The 18472-nt window shown below is 50.6% G+C and overlaps 1 protein-coding gene across 6 annotated transcripts in view; it reads left to right on the top strand.

The window, feature by feature from the left end:
• The window catches only part of HECTD4 (HECT domain E3 ubiquitin protein ligase 4), a 195166-nt gene extending 184254 nt beyond the window's left edge, over nt 1-10912 (top strand). For all 6 annotated transcript variants that reach the window (XM_082353642.1, XM_082353640.1, XM_082353641.1 and 3 more), the window contains 9 exons: nt 443-589; nt 1441-1560; nt 2228-2383; nt 4021-4124; nt 4377-4598; nt 6523-6689; nt 6976-7171; nt 7752-7974; nt 8547-10912. In XM_082353642.1, the coding sequence (XP_082209768.1) occupies nt 443-589; nt 1441-1560; nt 2228-2383; nt 4021-4124; nt 4377-4598; nt 6523-6689; nt 6976-7171; nt 7752-7974; nt 8547-8683 (1472 nt within the window). In that variant the 3' untranslated portion in view covers nt 8684-10912. The remainder of the gene's footprint in view (nt 1-442; nt 590-1440; nt 1561-2227; nt 2384-4020; nt 4125-4376; nt 4599-6522; nt 6690-6975; nt 7172-7751; nt 7975-8546) is intronic.
• Nucleotides 10913-18472: the final 7560 nt, after the last annotated feature.

The following is an 18472-nucleotide window of genomic DNA, read 5'->3' as shown; positions in this document are numbered from 1 at the left end:
GGAGACGTACTTGAGGGCAGACAAGTAAAAGTCAGTGTGCCATGTAATAGTCTCCCGGTTTCGATGTGTGAGGTCACACCATGGGGAGCTGGGGGAAAGGTACACAGGACTCTACTTTGTTCTGCAACTTCCTATGAGCCTGTAATTACTTCAGAGTTAAAAGTTAAAAATCAAATGGTATGCAGCCCCGGCACAGCCGCAAAGGCCAGCTGAGCGGACCCTCAGGTCCCCTCCGAGCCCGGGCCTTGCCCTCTGCTGCTGCTTGGCACAGGCTCAGGGAAGCCGGGCTCTCTCACTCACCAACAGCCTCTGGGTTCCAAGGATAAAACCGCGGGAGCCTCCCGGTCCCTCCCCGCGACCGGGCCACCTGCGTCGTTCACAGACGGAGAGTCTCGGCCTCTCTGGGCCGAGCCCCCGCCTGACCGCCCCTCATGCCCTGCAGATGTGCCCATCGAGAGCCTGCGCCTGCGCTTTGCCCTGCTGCAGTCCCTGAACACCACGCTCGAGACCTTCTTCCTGCCACTCGTGGAGCTGCGCCAGACGCCCATGTACACGCACAGCATCGCGGCCCTGCTGAAGGAGGCCAAAGGTCAGTGCCTGGGCCTCCCGGGCCGACCCGATGGGTGGGGTCTCTGGCATCACCTGGCCTCCTGCAGCTGCCCAGGGTCCCACCCCCCCACCCCCAGCCTGTCCTTGGACGCACGAGTCTTTTCTGGAGCAGTGGTTCTACCCAAGGGCAGTTACTTTAATTATGCTCTGAAGAAAACAAATATGCTCTGAAAAAATAAATTTACTATAAGAGTTTTCAGATTATTTAGAAATACACAAACGTAAAGCTCTGACTCACTAGCTGCCCCCAACGTTCCTGCATCCCAGAGACGACCATCACTAACAGATGAGTCTGTCCTTCCAGACTTTTCTATTCACATACAAATAGACACACACATTTGTCATTTTTTTTTTAAATCAAAAACTGGGTATCCTCTTATACATTCTGTTCTGCACCTCTGCTTCACAGATCTCTGCGTGTCGACACACACACCCTTCTTGCCTTGCTGTCCACAGCGTAGGTGTCCATGTCCTTATTGATAGACACTTCCGTGGTTTTTATTTTTTGCTGTTTAAGAAGTGGCCACAGAAACCTCCTTACTCTTTATGTATTTGGGTTTGTATTCCTGCAAGCGAGCTGTCTCATGGGCATGACAGGGTCCAAGGGTTTAATCCTGCGTTCACATTTGGGTGGAGACTAACTAATCACCCTCCAGTGGGGCGGGACCTCTTATGCCCCCAGCAGCACATCCTCCTAGGGGCCTGCAGTCCATCCCAGAAGAGACTGGACGGAGCCACAGGGGACAGCGTGGCCTCCGCCAGGCCTCAGGGTGACTGGGAAGGAAGGGAAGCCACCCCATCCCAGCCTCTCTACCACATTCCTCCCTTCAGGGCTGATCTTTTATGACACGAAGGTGACCGTCATGAATCGGGTGCTGAACGCCACAGTGCAGAGGACGGCTGACCACGCGGCACCGGAGATTACTCTGGACCCACTGGAGATCGTGGGAGGTGAGATTAGCTACACAGACCAGAGGATGCAGGCAGCAGTGCTTGAACTAGTTGATTTCTCGCACATAAGAGAAGCCTCTAGAAGAGGGAGTCCCGGGCTGCTCTGACATCCCTCGTTGGCGTGGGTGCTCCTGTTGCCCTGCTCTACGTCCCAGCCTGTGACGTCCCCCTCCAGTCCCTCCCAAGCTCCCAATCCAGGCAGCAGAGGGAGTGGGCGTCAGCGGCACAGGCCGTGCCTCAGTGCAGGGGAGGTGGGCTTCGTTCTGGCCGTGGACATGCTAAAATCAGGAATCTAGCACCGAAGAAGCGGGGAGGCTGGATACTGGGGAGGCAGCCAGGAGTCTCCACCACAGCCTGTGAACGGACAGACGTCGGGAGGGGCACGTGAGAGGAGCCCAGGTGCGGGGCCTCCCCCGAGAGACACGCGGAAGGATGGGAGGGGCTGACCACGTGGAGAATGGGGGGTGGGGGGGGCAGGCTCCTCAAGGGACCCATGTGGCAGACATGAAAGACTGAAGATGTTCCAGGAGCAGAAGGGAGGCAGTGGCTGCCCCAGGGAGTGGGGTGAGGTGGGAGCAGCAGGCCGGGGCCTGGCCGTGCGGCTCTCCTGTGCTGGGATGCGGGAGGTGGCCACCCGGAGGTTTTGGCACTTCCTCTCTCGCTCCAGGGGAGATCAGAGCCTCCGAAAACTCCTACTTCTGCCAGGCGGCCAGGCAGCTGGCCTCGGTGCCATCCTCCCAGCTTTGCGTCAGACTGGCGAGTGGCGGTGACCCCACCTATGCCTTCAACATCCGCTTCACTGGGGAGGAGGTCCATGGCACCAGTAAGTGGCACCCTGCAGGCCCTCCGTCAGCCAGTCCAGGGTGAAGGCTGTGTTTAGAATGTAAACATTCCTGGGGTTATTTTCAGCCTAAATGGCCCAATATCTTACCCATTAACAAGAGTAAAGCCACCTCCTCATTACCCTGCTCTGCACAGAAGCCAGGACTGCCCCCAAGTGACCATCTGTCCAGACTCTCCAAACCCAGCCCCCCTGGACTTGCCCCTGTCCCCTGGGGATGTGGCACCTGCCGCCGGCCTGGAACTTCAGCCCAGCGCTGTCCGGGCTTGGGGACCGGGCTTCTGACCAGTGCTAGGAGTGCATTTCTTGCTGAGGAGAGACGCCCTCAGTGTGGATTGCACTTCTTTTCCAGGAAGAGCCCTTGACTGAGGGTTGGTTGGGCCAAAAGCTTGTGTGTGCCCCATGAGAGACAGGGGTCTGGGGAGCCCTTGATCAGAATGGCACATCCTGCCATTTCACGCTGCAGGGAGGAGGAATGGCCGCTCAGAACATGCTCCTTCGTGGTCCTTTCAGTCCGTTTAGCCCAGACGTTCAGGAAATGCGCTGGATGGGAGAAGACAGTTCTTTCACTGGGCGCGCTGGGTGGGAAGAGCTCTTGGGGCAGCTCTGTTTCCCATTCCCGTCCTGATCATGGGACACTTCCTGCAGCAGCCTCCCTGCCGGCCAGCGCCGTGGCGTCCTCTGGGCACACCTCGGAGGCTCTCTGAGAACAGCTCTGTTCATTGAGATACCAGAACGTGCGAGGCCCAGGCTCAACACCTTACACTCCTCATGACACCAGCACTGTCCCACTTTACAGGCGGGGAAACTGGGGCTCCACCGGGTTAAGTAGCTCCCCCAAGGTCAGCAGCATCACTGGGGTGCAAACCCAGGTCTGTCCGATTCTAAAGCCCAGCCCTTGGCGGCTTCAGCAGGCGGGAGTCTCCTGCTTCTCCGTGGAAGCGGCCAGGCCCTGACATCTGTCCCCAAGCAAGTCCTCCGCGTGCACAGCTGTCCTCAGTGCTTCCTGACCTGAGGACACTGATGGGATGCATGCGGAAGGGCAGAGGAGACCCAGCCACAGAGAGGAGTTTTGCAAGAAACCCAGAGGCACATTTGGAATGGCAGTAGGAGAGGAGCTGATCATTGCCGTTGCCCTTTGCGTGTGTCCGTGTGTCCATCCATTTATTTATGCCCTCACTGGACACACACTGAGCCCTGGGCTTGGCAGGAGGCAGTGCTGAGGAAAACATGGGGCCGTGCTCTTGGCCCAGCGCAGGGGACAGACACGGGTCCCGCAAGCCCTTGTATCGGTGTCAGCTTGCAGCTGTGAGAAGTGACCCGCGTAGGATCTGCCTTTGATCTCGTTGAATCCCTGGAACTAGCCTGGGAGGTGGGTACAGTGACTGCCCCCATCTGCTAGGTAGAGGGGCTGAGGCTGGCTCTGTCAGAGAAGGGATTCCCCAGGAGCCACGCAGCTAGTTAGTGGCCCCGCAGATTGGAGCCCGGGTCTCCCAGCCCTCGGGCGGGTTCTGTTTTCACCTGCCGAAGCCACAGCCCAGGGGGCAGAGGAGTTGACTTCCCGGTGGGGACAGGGCCTGCAGGCAGGGTAGGCTGATAGGTCCCCATCTGTCCCGCAGGCGGCTCCTTCCGCCACTTCCTGTGGCAGGTGTGTAAAGAGCTGCAGAGCTCCTCGCTCTCCCTTCTCCTGCTGTGCCCCAGCTCAGCCGTCAACAAGAACAAGGTAAGACGCGAGGCCTGGGCAGCCAAGGCTGGTGGCCCAGCGGTCGGCTCCCTGAGGGGCAGGGGCTCGGCTCATGGGTGCGCGTCCTCATCAGCTCTGCGCCCTTTCACGAGCCTTCCTGGTCTGGGCCGCGCTCTCGCTGCTCTGGCTAGACATGCTCCTGCCTGCCGTGGGTCCCGTGGGCCTGGGACCCATGTTCCTGTGGGGAGCAGAGGCCCACGTCAGTCACCTCACCTCTGCCTCCACTTGCAGGGCAAGTACATCTTGACCCCAAGCCCCATCACCTATGGGGAGGAGCAGCTGCTGCACTTCCTGGGCCAGTTGCTGGGAATTGCGATTCGAGCAGATGTCCCTCTTCCCCTGGACCTCCTGCCCTCCTTCTGGAAGACGCTGGTGGGCGAGCCCCTGGACCCTGACCAAGACCTGCAGGAAGCAGACATACTCACCTATAATTATGTCAAGAAATTCGAGAGTGTAAGTGAAAAGCCCATGTTTTCTGGGGGGGCAGTGGGGCCCGGAGCAGTGCCCCTGGGGCCCTTATTGCCACCCCATGGCCTCTGTGTCCCCACCTGGGGACTGACAGCCATCTCTTGAAGAACATTAGGCTGCATAAGGCATCTCTGCTGGCGTGGCTTGCCTCAGGCTTCCCTCCCTGCCGACAGCAGCAGCCCAGGGGTGACTTAACTAGCCTGCTGGGCCTCATGAGGACACAGGGGTGAAGGGTTCCCGGCAGCTAAAGGAGTAGAAGGGTTGGGTGGGAACTGCTCCAAGCAGAGCCGGTTTCACTTTTAAGAGCTTGGTTTCAGAGTTTCACGAAGAGCACAGGAGATCAGCTCTTGGGTATCACCTAGGCAGGGCGCTGGGAACGGAGCTCTTCCTCCCTCCCCTGTGCCTTGGGACACACAGAGATAATGAGATCACAGCAGTGTCTGACCGTTCCCCTCCGCACGCAGACCCACCCACCTATGGTCGCTGCTCAGGCTGCGGTCGGGTCCGTCCATTGGTTCGGCAGAGTCGCTGAGGCCAGGCTGGGCTCACGTCTGTTGTCAGGGAGCTGCCCCGCTGCTCTCCGTTTACGTAAGGCCCACGCTGGAGGGCTGTGTTCAGAAGCCCTCACAGTGAGGCCAGGAGGGAAGTGAGGCTCAGAGCAGTGGGCTGGCTGCGAGCGAAGCCACTAGCAGAGCTCGGGTCTGGCCAGCTGGAAAGCCTGAGCTTTTTGGCCCACACGCGCTCCTCAGGTTAGAGACCGTCCCGGCAGAGTGTGGAGGTGGCCCGTGATCCAGCCCTCCCCAAGGCCGGCGGCTCTTGCTCACCGGGGGCAGCCTTTGTGTCAGAGGCCTTGCGAGGCTGCTCTCCAGGGGACATCTGCTGAAGGAGGGGTCGGCCAATCGGCCTCCACTGGCACAGACTTGAGGGCCCTCGGAGGGGCCTCGTTGCCACGCTCTCCGTAGTCCCCTTAGCTGCCCCTTGAGGGAAGCCAGCGCATGGGAGCAGCAAAGCCGGGGTCCTGGACAGCAGTTGGCTTCTCAGCAGAAAGAGGGCCGACGATGAATTGTTTAAAGGGTCAAAGCAGGACGCCCTCCACAGGCTGGGGATTTATGAGTAGCTGCCAGGCGCTGCTCTGAGAAGTCCTGCCGGGGGCGTGGGTGGCAGCAAAGGCCTGAGGCAGGCAGAGGATGGAAGAGGCGCCCAGGCAGACTGTCCAGCCAAGGTTTCTGTCTGGAGGGGATGGGCAAGGCCCCAGAGGGTGCTGGGAGACAGAACCACCTCGGAAGAGGCCGGGGAGGCACATGAACCAGAAAGAAACGCCCTGAACTTCTGTCAGGGGTGCCTGCCTGCGGCCTTCACTGTCCCAGAGCTACAGGCTTGTTCTCGCCTGGGTCAGATCCCGTCCTCTCCTCGGTGGCCCAGCATGTACATCAGTGGGCCAGATGGTGGAGGGGCAGCCCGGGTACCTTCCACAGGTGGAATTAAGTCAGGGCTCTCTGGTGACAAGTGATAGAAACCCCAGGTCAAACCAGCTTAGGAAAAAAATTTTTTTTAGTGATTTGATCTTAAAACTAAAAGTACAGATATAGATTGGCTTCAGACAGGGTTGAATCCAGGTGCTCCAATGATGTCGTCAATGAGTGATCTCAAGATGGCCCCAGCAGCACGAGGTGCACCGCCTTCAGCCGTGTCCACGCCAGTGAAAGAGGGCAACTGTAATTTGGGTCTCGTTAGCCAGGCCTCGGCCACGTGCCTAACCCTGAACTGACGGCAAGGCTGGCGGACCAGGCCACGGTAGCCCCCACCCGAGCAATGACCGACATCTGCCCAACTGGGGAAGGGGTTCCCTCTTCCGAGGGCCTGGGAGGCAGGGCGGCAGTCAGCCCCGCCCTGCTGTGCCTCCCTCCAGATCAACGACGAGAGCGAGCTGGAGGCCCTGTGCGCCGAGATTGCCTCCCAGCACCTGGCCATCGAGAGCCCCGACGGGCCCAGTAAGCCCTGCTGCCGGTTCACCTACCTGACCATGGCGGGCGAGGAGGTGGAGCTGTGCAGTCGCGGCCGGCACATCCCTGTGGCGTGAGTGCGCGGGGGCCTAGGTCAGGGGACCGGCGGCTTCCACTGGGGGGAGGGTGTGAGGCAGGACGGTGGGCGTCAGGAAAGATGGTGGAATATCTTCAGTGGAAGGACTTTATTCAGAAACACCAGCTCTGGGGCGGGTGACACCCAGAGCAGGAGAGGAGTTCACTGAGGTGCCAGGCCTGGGAAATCCGGGTAACGGCCTGGGGCCTCTGCCCGAGCGGGTGTGGCCCCCAGGCCCCGGAGCAGCCTGCTGAGCGTCGCCCCTCACCCACGACCCCCGCAGGTGGGAGAACAAGGACATCTACGCAGCAGCCATCCGGAGCCTGCGGCTGCGGGAGCTGCAGAACGTCGAGTGTGTGACAGCCGTGCGCGCGGGCCTGGGCACCATCATCCCCCTGCAGCTGCTCACCACGCTCAGCCCGCTGGAGATGGAGCTGCGGACGTGCGGCCTCCCTTACATCAACCTCGAGTTCCTGAAGGTCGGTGGCTGGGCCGGCCGGGCTGACAGGCATGTTGGCAGTGGCCTGTCATGTCTTAGTGCTTCCTGGGCCCCAGCACTCTGTCCTCCTCACGTGTGAGAGGAGCTGTGCTCACCCCCATCTCACTGCTGTGTAAACTGAAGCTAAGACAGGTCACTTACCCAAGGTCACCCAGACAGGAAGTGGCAGATCACCTGCCTCCAGAGCCCATGAATTACGTCACCAGCCTGAGGTGAAGCCCCCTCCACTGTTCCGCCTGGCCCGCTTTTGCCCGTGCCAGCTGGGAGACCTTGCCCAAGTGACTTCACCTCTAATGGGAACAGTGACAAGACCTGCCCAGCGGGGTGAGTGGGGTAATGTATGGAGAGCCCCTGCTGCCGGGCCTAGTGCATAGGCCACAGTCACACAGACAGACGCTGTTAGAACTGCCTTTGCGGTCCTTGTCATCATTGTAACCTCCCTGTGTCCTGCAGCCGTCGATTCCCTGCTGCACCCTGCCCCGGGATTGGGCCCAGCCTTGTCGGGGGGGCACTGGGTTAGAGGCCCAGGCCTGCTCATGTCTGCGGCCTTTCTTCCCCAGGCCCACACCATGTACCAGGTGGGCCTGATGGAGACGGACCAGCACATCGAGTTCTTCTGGGGGGCACTGGAGATGTTCGCCCAGGAGGAGCTGTGCAAGTTCATCAAGTTTGCCTGCAACCAGGAGCGCATCCCATTCACCTGCCCCTGCAAAGACGGGGGCCCCGACACAGCCCATGTGCCCCCATACCCCATGAAGATCGCCCCCCCGGATGGCACAGCAGGTACTGGCCTCCCCTGGTCATGTTCCAAGTAGGGACACATGGGCCCCGTTTGGAGCTGGGGCTGCTAGGCCCTGCATGAGGGGGGAAGAACAATGGACACGGACCCGGAACACCAAGGCCCAAATGTAAATGAGAGAGAGGCCAGGGGGTGGTGGGGCGGGCCTGGGGCCATGTGCTTCCCAAACCTGACCTTCACCAAGTGGCAGTATAGGCCCAACGCTGACATGTCTTCTGAAATTTTTAAAAGCTTAAAATCCAGAAGTGTTTTAATCTTCCAACTTTTAAATGCAGCAAAATAAATTTAAAAAATCAAAACTCTTTGCCAGCCAGACAAACCTGCCTGCGGTCAGATTCTGTCACGGGTCAGCCATTTGGTACCTGTGCTGTACAGCAGCTGTGTATCTGCCCTTTCCTCCTCCAGAATCCAGCCTCCCAGGCCCTCATCCCCCCGACTGGGCCTTGGGGTTGACTTGGAGCGGCCCGGAGAGGCAAACCTGGAGGCGGAGGGTCCAGCCAGGCCTACCTGGGATCCAGTCCCACGCTCTAACGCTGGCCCGATGTCTCTCCTATAGGTTCCCCAGACTCTCGCTACATCCGAGTGGAGACCTGCATGTTCATGATCAAGCTTCCCCAGTACTCCTCTCTGGAAATCATGCTGGAGAAACTTCGTTGTGCCATTCACTATCGCGAAGACCCCCTGAGTGGCTGAGGGGAGGGAGCCCGAGTTAGGCTGTCTCCAAGGCACCGCTCTGCTGGCTTAGGAAGCCTGCCACTGTGGGCACATCCCTCCGGGGCCCTGCGTGAGGAGTTGGCAACATTCTGCTCTTCCGAACCTTTGTCCACATTCCAGGACCTCCTGGAAGACTTAACCTTATGTATTTGTACGTTTCGTGATGGGTTGGTTCTTTTGCTACCTATTTGTGGTATGTTTGTTGTAGGATAGTTTAGTCCCCAGACAGCTCCTGTCTCATTTGATCTTCCTGGACGTGTTCCTTCGTGGCCACCAGGTTCTGATGCTGTGAGGCCCCAGTTGGTTCCACATCACAGAACCACCCAGCAGGAAGCTGGTAGTGAGATGCCCTTGGCCCACAGAGCATCCTGTTCTTTCTGCAGAGCGTCTTCACAGACAAGCCTGTGGCCAGCCCTGCCCCGCCGCCTTGAGCTGGAGTTTCTCCTGGACGTGGCTCCTGCAGGCCTCCTTCCATCTTGAAATGGTTGGGCCAGTTACCCAAACATGGGAGACACACACAGGGAGCTTTACGTGTTAATCTTCTGGCTTTAGACCCTTGTCCATGGTCTGGGTTTTCCTGAAGAAAAGCCCACAGTGGTTCCCCCGTCCCTTCCCACCCAGACAGCCCTCTCTGCTGTCCGACTCTTCTGGGCCCCCGTCCGACAGTTTCCCACTGAGTGCTGCCCAAGATTAGAAGACCAAAGGGTTCCTCCCTGACCTTAGTACGCAGAGCCAGGCCAGGTGCGTCCCAGCTCAGGAGTTGAGAGGACCCCTGGAGCTAGAGGGACAGTGCTCAAGTTGGGGGCCTTTTTCCGAGACTCAGAACAGGAAAGCACATGATTCAAGCCTACCCCACTTTTGTACTCAGAAATGTCCCTTCCTCACTACGGTATTTGTGATGTGAGGAGCCGAGGAAAGGCTACACCCCATTTTAAAAAGAGCTGTCTGAGGTGCTCTGCTCAATTCAGGGCCTACCGCAGTGACTAAGACCTTCAAGTCCAGATGGAGACACCAGGGTCCTTCCGCCCCTCTGGCCGGGCCCACCCGGCACCCCCTCCCCACCCCATGTGAGTGTGTGCCAGGGCTGAGCTGCTGCAGCCCACCTGCTGCCCCAGTGCATTTGTGCCCCGAGTAGGTCTTTGTCCACTGGTACTTTGTTCGAGAGCAGCATATGCCATCTTGCTGGACACTGTCATTTTGGGCCTTGCCAGTTCTCACAGAATCACATCACTGTATTTATTGTATAATATTGTGAATATTGGAAGTTCTGCGTGAGTGCTGTCGAGAAGGCTTTGGAGCGTGAATGCTGGCGAGAGAGGATTTGCTCCTCCTCCGTCTGCCGGGGCCCGTTGGGAAGATGTGTGGATTTTAGAGTTAGAGACATTAGCATCCACCTCCTCCCTGTTATTCTTAGGAGATGCATTAAGGACCATTATAGAAAAGATTCCCTGACCTAAGGAAAGGGTAAACCTGGATGAATCGTTCCGGTTGCATCAGTTACATTTGATGCAGGATCAGTCATGTCTGGAGGTGCCTGCAAGCAGTTTCCCTAATTAGAAGGAATATGGTCGGCCATTGCCTCCTGGGGGCCATAGCCCCCTTGACTGTGGGGTCACACCAGGATGTAGTTCTGACAACAAGGATCCTCTTATTTCATTTCTGCATAATGAAAGAGCCTTTGGATTTACTAGAAGTGGTTTTTCCTCCCTGTATTTTTAAATCTTGGTCCCCCCCGCCCCCATCCTTCCCATCCCTTGAATGGACTCAGAATTGTCAGCTACCTCCCCAAGAGGGGTTTGGGAAGCTTCTGTTGGCCCATCACTTGACTAGATGACAGCTGTGAGTAAGATACCTGCTGCTAACACGACTGCTTATCCCAGAGAGCACATTGAGGTCCAGACAGATCCAAACCTTGGCCCTAAAAAAATGTGTGCTGTAAAGTTACTTGATGTATATTTATTATAATTATTTATGGTTGCATCTAACAAACTTTTCATTCAATTTGATGCTATTTACACCATTGCTGTGTAAAAGAAGCTCATGACAGGAAAAGTCACACCAATAAATAACCTTCCTCTAATTTTGATTTACCTTAAGAGTTGTGTGATCATCTACTCTTGCTGAGAAGATTCGAAGGCCAACATGCTTGGATGGCTCTGATACTTGAGGGTCGCCAAGAAGCTAGGAATTAAAAGTATTTCTAATTATTATGGTCTCTTTACACTTGATGTGATTCTTACTCCATTATGCTTATAAACTACCCCTTGCCCCCCACTCGACTCCCTATAGTCTATGGTTTTCATACAGAAAGTCTGATTAAAGGGATGGAAATCCAAGGTCAAAGGTAAATCTAACCCTGCAGGTTCTGCCCACTCCTTGTCCTGGAGCTGGTCTGTACTCTTGTGCCAGTGTGAGGATTTTCCTCAAGTGGACTGTTGCACTGGAAGAGTCTGGGCCTCTCTTAGACCACGTGTCCTCCTTTGGGCACAGGCAGTAGATTTAGAACGACTTTGTGCAAAAGGAAATGCAGGGAAGTGGTAAAGACTTAGCTCAGAACTACTATCCAAAATCAGTGCTCTGCCCTCTTCTCGCTGTCCTGTGTCCGTCCCACACATACCGCACCACACACACACACACACAACCAAAACACACTGTAAAGGGAAGGAATTGGAGGCCTCACGTGCCAGGGGAAAACAAGGACTGGAAACGCATGTAGGAAGCAGAAATTCAAGTCCCCACCACCCTGCAGAAGGCCGAAAGTTATTTCTGGAGAAACTACCTGAGATGCTCAGGGCTCCAGCCCCTGCCCCCACCCCACCCCAGGCTCCTACAGCAGGCTGGAAGACCCTGCCCTGAACTAACCCAGAGGAAAAACCTACAGATCCTGCCAGCCTGGGCTCTCCAGTGAAAATGCCAGCCTACTGTTCAGTGAAAGTGAACACTGAAGAGAGCTCATCACCTTCAAGTGCCTCACTCTTAAGTATATAGATAGCCCAGAAACATCAGAGGTTTGTGCAAAAGTACAACATAAAAATACCAAAACAAAAATAAACAAATCCCAGGAAATAGTACAGAGAGTAGAACAAGATATCCAAGAAACAACTAAGGCACAAAGTGTAAATATTGTGTCCATTAAGTAAGGGGAGAAAAAGGCTGTGAGAGAAGATAAAAAAAAAAGCTTTGGAAATTAATGTCAGAAATAATATGATGAAAGGATAAAATTGAGGAAATCTCCCATAAAGTAGGGCAAAAAAACCAAAAGAGAATATGAAGGAAAATAAAAAATGGTCAGTCTAAGAGGGCCGACATCCAACTGTAACTGGAAATCTACAAAGAAAGAACACAGGAGAGAAATTACCAAAATAATAACAACACAAGAAAATTCTGAAAAACTCAAGAGGACATGAGTCTCCAAAGAATCTATACCAACATACAACATGGGGAAATTTCAAAACACCACATAGACACCCTAAAAAGCTTCAAGGGAAAAAACCAGTTACATGCAAATCAGAATGGCATCAGATTTTTATAACAATCTAGAAAGTAATGCTTTCAAGACACTTCTAATTCTAGCTAACATAGATAAACAGAAACCAAACCTTACCCTCCCTTCTAAAACAAAACAAAAAACCTGACAAATACACCATCAGACAACAGGCATGAAGGACAGAGACCTGAGAGAAGAGAAACAAATGTGGTGGGCCCTACCACTGCCTCTGCTTACAGTTGGGGCAGAGTTGTCCGCAGCAAAGGGAGCAGAAACTGAGGGTGGAACCCAACAGTCTCCCTGAGATGAGAAGCCAAGGCATCCAAGGAGACCAAAGCAGCTAGTTTACAGGGCAGGGTATCAACAAGGAAAGAGTTAGTTATACAGAGAGAGAGCTCTATAGATCTGCTGAGAATCCCACTCAAGTGTTAACTGAGTACTGATAATCCCATGCATGTAAGGAAACTGCCAGAGGCTGGGGAAAGAACCAGCCAAAAGGATTAGAGCTGTCAAAGAACAGGAAATAGTTCCTTTTCCCAAGAGCCAGTGTGGAAAACATCACAGTTTATGGGGGCATCAGTTTTGCTTTAGTAGTGGAGCAAAATTAGCCCTAGGCTACTCACTGCTCAGGTCCCACTTAATAAAGCTTAAAAGTTTGATCTAGAAGGATCAAACTGTTTCCAAGTAACTAAGTATGAGAAACAAAGCTCAAGAATATTTATAGGAATACAAAAATACCCAGCACCAAAATAGGCAGAATTCAGAATATCTGGCATCCAATCAAAACCACCAGACATGCAAAAACTCAACACAAGAAGACCCAGAAAGTACACAAATGATAAATTAGTGAGCAGGGGAATTAAAACAGTTATTATAACTACATATTAAGTAGCGACCTGAGAAATATAAAAACCCAAATTTAACTTCCAGAGATGAAAATTACAATGTCCCAAATGAAAACTACACTGGATGAATTAACAACAAATCAGACTACAGAAGATTTAGTGAACTTGGAGACATATAATAGAAACTATCCATCTGAACACAGACAAAAGAATCCAAAAACGTGAAAAGAGTACCAATAAGCTATGGGGCAACTTCATGTGGCCTAATATATGCGTAAATTTAATCCCCCAAAGACAGGGAAAATGGAGAAACAGAAAAAAATATCTGAAGAAATAATGGCTGAAAGTTTTCTGAATTTGGTTGAAAACTATAAACTCAAAGATGCAAGATGTTTAGTGAACTTAAAGAAGCAAAGAAATAGGTAGTAGTGATGGTTGCAGAACAATGTGAATGTACTTAATGCCACAGAATTGTACAAAGGCACATTATAACCAAGTTGCTTAAAATCAGTGATAAAGTGAGGAGGAGACAAGATGGCGGAGTAGGACTTGAGCCCACCTCCTCTCACTTAAAAACAAAAATCACAACTAACTGCTGAATAGCCATCGACAAAAAAAGACTCAAACCTACCAAAAAAGATACTCTACATCCAAAGACAAGAAGCCACAACAAGATGGTAGGAGGGGCACTTTCATGATATAATCAAATCTCATACCTGTCAGGTGGGTGACCCACAAACTGAAAAATAATTACATCACAGAGGTTCTCCCGCAGGAGTGAGAGTTCTGAGCCCCATGTCAGGCTCCCCAACCTGAGGGTCTGGCATCAGGAGGAGGAGCCCCCAGAGCATTTGTCTTTGAAGGCCAGTTGGGCTTGAGTGGAGGCGCTCCACAGGACTGGGAGAAACAGAGACTCCACTCTTGGAAGGTGCACACGAGGTTTCATGTGCACTGGAACCCAGGGCAAAGCAATGACTCCATACGAGCCTAAGCCAGACCTACCTGTGGATCTTGGAGGGTCTCCTGGGGAGGCAGAGGTCGGCTGTGGCTCACTGTGGGGGCAAAGACAACGGTGGTGGAGGCCCCAGCCAATATTCATCAGCATGACCTCTCCCAGAGGTCGCCATTTTGGCACTGAGCCCTGGCCCCACCCAACAGCCTGCAGGCTCCCGTGCTGAGACACTTCAGGCCAAACAAGCAACAGGGCGGGAACACAGCCCCACCCATCAGCAGACAGGCTGTCTGAAGTCCTCCTGATCCCACAGCCACCTCTAAACACACCCCTTGATACAGCCCTGCCCACCAGAGGGACAAGACCCAGCTCCACCCACCAGTGGGCAGGCACCAGTCCCTCTGACCAGGAAGCCTGCACAAGCCTGGACCAACCTCACCCACCAGGCGGCAGACACCAAAAGCGAGAGGAACTATGATCTTGTTGCCTGAGGAACAGAGGCTACAAACACAGAAAGTTAGACAAAATGAGACAGCAGAGAAATATTTTCCAGATGAAAGAACAAGATAAAATTCCAGAAGAAAAACTAAGTGAAGTGGAGCTAGGCAATCTTCCTGAAAAATAATTCAGAGTAGTGATAGTAAAGATGATCCAAGATCTTGGAAAAAGAATGCAGGCACAGACCGAGAAATACATGAAATGTTTAACAAAGAGCTAGAAGATTTAAAAAACAAATAAACAGAGATGAACAATATAATAACTTAAATGTAAAATACACTAGAAGGAATCAGTAGCAGAATAAATGAGGCAGAAGAATGAATAAGTGAGCTGGAAGACAGATTGGTGGAAATCACTGTTGTGGAACAGACTAAAGAAAAAAGAATGAAAAGAATGAGGACAGTCCAAGAGACCTCTGGTATAACATTAAATGCACCAACATTCACATTTCTCTCTTCTCCCAGAAGAAGACAGAAAGGGCCTAAGAAAATATTTGAAGAGATAATAGCCGAAAACTTCCCTAACATGGGAAAGGAAACACTCAAGTCCAGGAAGTGCAGAGTCCCATACAGGATAAACCCAAAGAGGAACACACCAATACACGTAGTAATCAAATTAACAAAAATTAAAGACAAAGAACTCATATGTGGAATTTAATGTTTTTTAAATGATATAAATGACCTTATTTACAAAACAGAAACAGACTCACAGATTTCAAAAACAAACTTATGGTTACCAAAGGGGAAACATGGAGGGGGCGGGGATAAATTAGGAGCTTCGGATTAACACACACACACTACTATACGTAAAATAACAAACAAGGACCTACTGTATAGCACAGGAAACTCTACTCAATATTCTATAATAACCTATATGGGAAAAGAATCAAAAAAGAATCAATATATGTATATGTATAACTGAATCACTATGCTGTACACTTGAAATTAACACAACATTGTAAATCAACTATACTCCAATAAGTTTTTTAAAAAATTAAAGACAAAGAGAAATAGTAAAGGCAACAAGAGATGGGCTTCCCTGGTGGCACAGTGGTTGAGAATCCGCCTGCCAATGCAGGGGACATGGGTTCGAGCCCTGGTCCGGGAAGATCCCACATGACACGGAGCAACTAAGCCCGTGCGCCACAACTACTGAGCCTGCATGCTGCAACTACTGAAGCCCATATGCCTAGAGCCTGTGCTCCGCAGCAAGAGAAGCCACCGCAATGAGAAGCCCATGCACCACAACAAAGAGTAGCCCCCACTCTCCACAACTAAAGAAAGCCTGCACGCAGCAACACCAACACGGCCTAAAATAAATAAATTAAAAAAAAAAAAGCAACAAGAGAGAGGCAACAAATAACATACAAGGGAATCCCCATAAGGTTATCAGCTGATTTTTCAGCAAAAACTCTGCAGGCCAGAAGGCAGTGGCATGATATATTTAAAGTGATGAAAGGGAAAAACCTGCAACCAAGAATACTCTACCCAGCAAGGTTCTCATTCAGGTTCGATGGAGAAATCAAAAGCTTTACAGACAAGCAAAAGCTAAGAGAATTCAGCACCACCAAACCAGCTTTATAACAAATGCTAAAAGAGCTTATCTAGACAGAAAAGAAAAGGACAAAACTAGAAGACAGAAAATTACGAATGGGAAAGCTCACTGGTAAAGGCAAACATACAGTAAAGGTAGAAAATCATCCACACACAAATATGATTTCAAAACCAGCAACTGAGAGGAGAGTACAAATGCAGGATATTGGAAACGCATTTCAAATTAAAAGACCAGCAACTTAAAACAATCTTGTATATATATAGACTGCTATATCAAAACCTCATGGTAACTGCAAACCAAAAATCTATATGGGAATAACCTTCTGTCTGTTTAAATTATTATTTATTTATTTATTTTGGCCGCACTGCACAGCTTGCAGGATCTTAGTTCCCCAACCAGGGATTGAACCTGGGGCCATGGCAGTGAAAGCGCCGAGTCCTAACCACTGGACTGCCAGTGAACTCCCAAAGATACTTTTCCTATTTAAATCTCTTTAAAAGATAATTGACTGTTTATAAAGAAAACAACAGTGTATTGGGGATTTGTAACAAAAGCAGAAATAACTATGACAATAGCTCAAAGCCTGGGAGGAGAGAAATGAAATATGCTGTTGTAATATCAAACATGAAATGGCATAATATCACTTGAAGGTAGACTGTGAAAAGTTAAAACTGTATATTATAGACCCTATGGGACTTCCCTGGTGGTCCAGTGGTTAAGACTCTGGGCCTCCACTGCAGGGGGCACAGGTTTGATCCCTGGTTGGGGAACAGAGATTCCCACATGCCATGCAGCGCAGCCAAAAAAAGTGTATACCATAAACCCTAAAACAACTACTTAAATAACACAATAAACAGTAATAACTAATAAGTCAACAAAAGAGGTACAGTGAAATTATAAAAAGTATCCTTTTGGATACTTTTGGAAAGCAGAAAAAGAGAAAAAAAAGAGAGAGAAAATTATATATTTAAACCCAATCATATCAATAATCACACTAAATGTAAATGGTCTATACACCTCAATTAAAAGACAGATTGTCTGAATGGACCCAAAACCAAGACAAAAAACAACGAAAAAAAATCCCAACTATATGCTGCCTTTGAGAAACCCACTTTAAATATATAGATACAAATAGGAATAGGAATAAAAATAAAAGGATGGAAAAGATGTACTGTGCTAACACTAAGAAAGCTGAGGACTGTTAATATTATTAAGATTGCTATATTAATATCAAAGTATATTTCACAGCAAATATTACAAATACATTTCATTTCATAATAATAAAGGGGCCAATTAAACAAAGGCACAACTATCTTAAGTATTTATACATGTAATAACAGGACCTGAAAATAATGGAACAGAAATTATAGAATTATAAGGAAAAACAGACAATCCTCAATTATAATAAGAGATTTCCCGCTCAATAATATATAGAACAAGTAAACAGAAAATCAGTAAGGATATAAAGGCTTGAAAACCACTATCAACCAATGTTGACCTACCTGCCATTTATATAACATTCATCCAACCAAAACAGAATGCACGTTCTTTTCAAGTACATACAGAACAATTATGGCCTGGAGAATATTCTAAGGACACAAGAAGTCTAGATAAATTTTAAAAGATTCAAGTCATACAGAGTATGTTCTCTGACCACAGTGAAATTAAATTAGAAACAATAACAAAAACAAATCTGGAAAATATCCAAGTATTTGGAAACTAGACTACACACTAATAAATAGCCCATGAGTCAAAGAAGAAATCAAAGTTCTTTAAACTGAATGAAATGAAAAGACACATCAAAACTTTGTGAGATGCAGATAAAGCACTTAACAGTTATATTAAAAAAGAAGTCAGATCTCAAATCAGTGACCTCAACTTTGACCTTAAGAAACTAGGTAAAGGGCTTCCCTGGTGGCACAGTGGTTGAGAATCTGCCTGCCAATGCAGGGGACACGGGTTCGAGCCCTGGTCTGGGAGGATCCCACATGCCGCGGAGCAACTAGGCCCGTGAGCCACAACTACTGAGCCTGCGCATCTGGAGCCTGTGCTCCACAAGAGAGGCTGCAACAGTGAGAGGCCCACGCACGATGAAGAGTGGCCCCTGCTCACCGCAACTAGAGAAAGCCCTCGCACAGAAACGAAGACCCAATACAGCCAAAATAATAATAATAATAATAATAATAATAATAAATTAATTAATTAAATTTAAAAAGAAAAAGAAACTAGGTAAAGAAAAAATTAAGCTCAAAGTAAGCAAAAGAAAGGAAGTGATAAAAATCAGAATAGGAAATCAATGAAATGGAAGCAGAAAAACAGTAAAGGAAATCAATGGAATCAAAGTTGATTTTTTGAGATCAATATAATTGATAAATCTCTAACCCAGTAGTTGCCCTGCTATGGCCCATAATCCAGCTACCTGTTTTTGTAAA

The sequence above is a fragment of the Balaenoptera borealis genome (genome assembly GCF_965194805.1).
Source record: "Balaenoptera borealis genome assembly, chromosome: 14".
NCBI classification, from domain to species: domain Eukaryota; kingdom Metazoa; phylum Chordata; class Mammalia; order Artiodactyla; family Balaenopteridae; genus Balaenoptera; species Balaenoptera borealis.
This window is presented reverse-complemented; position numbering and strand designations above follow the sequence as displayed.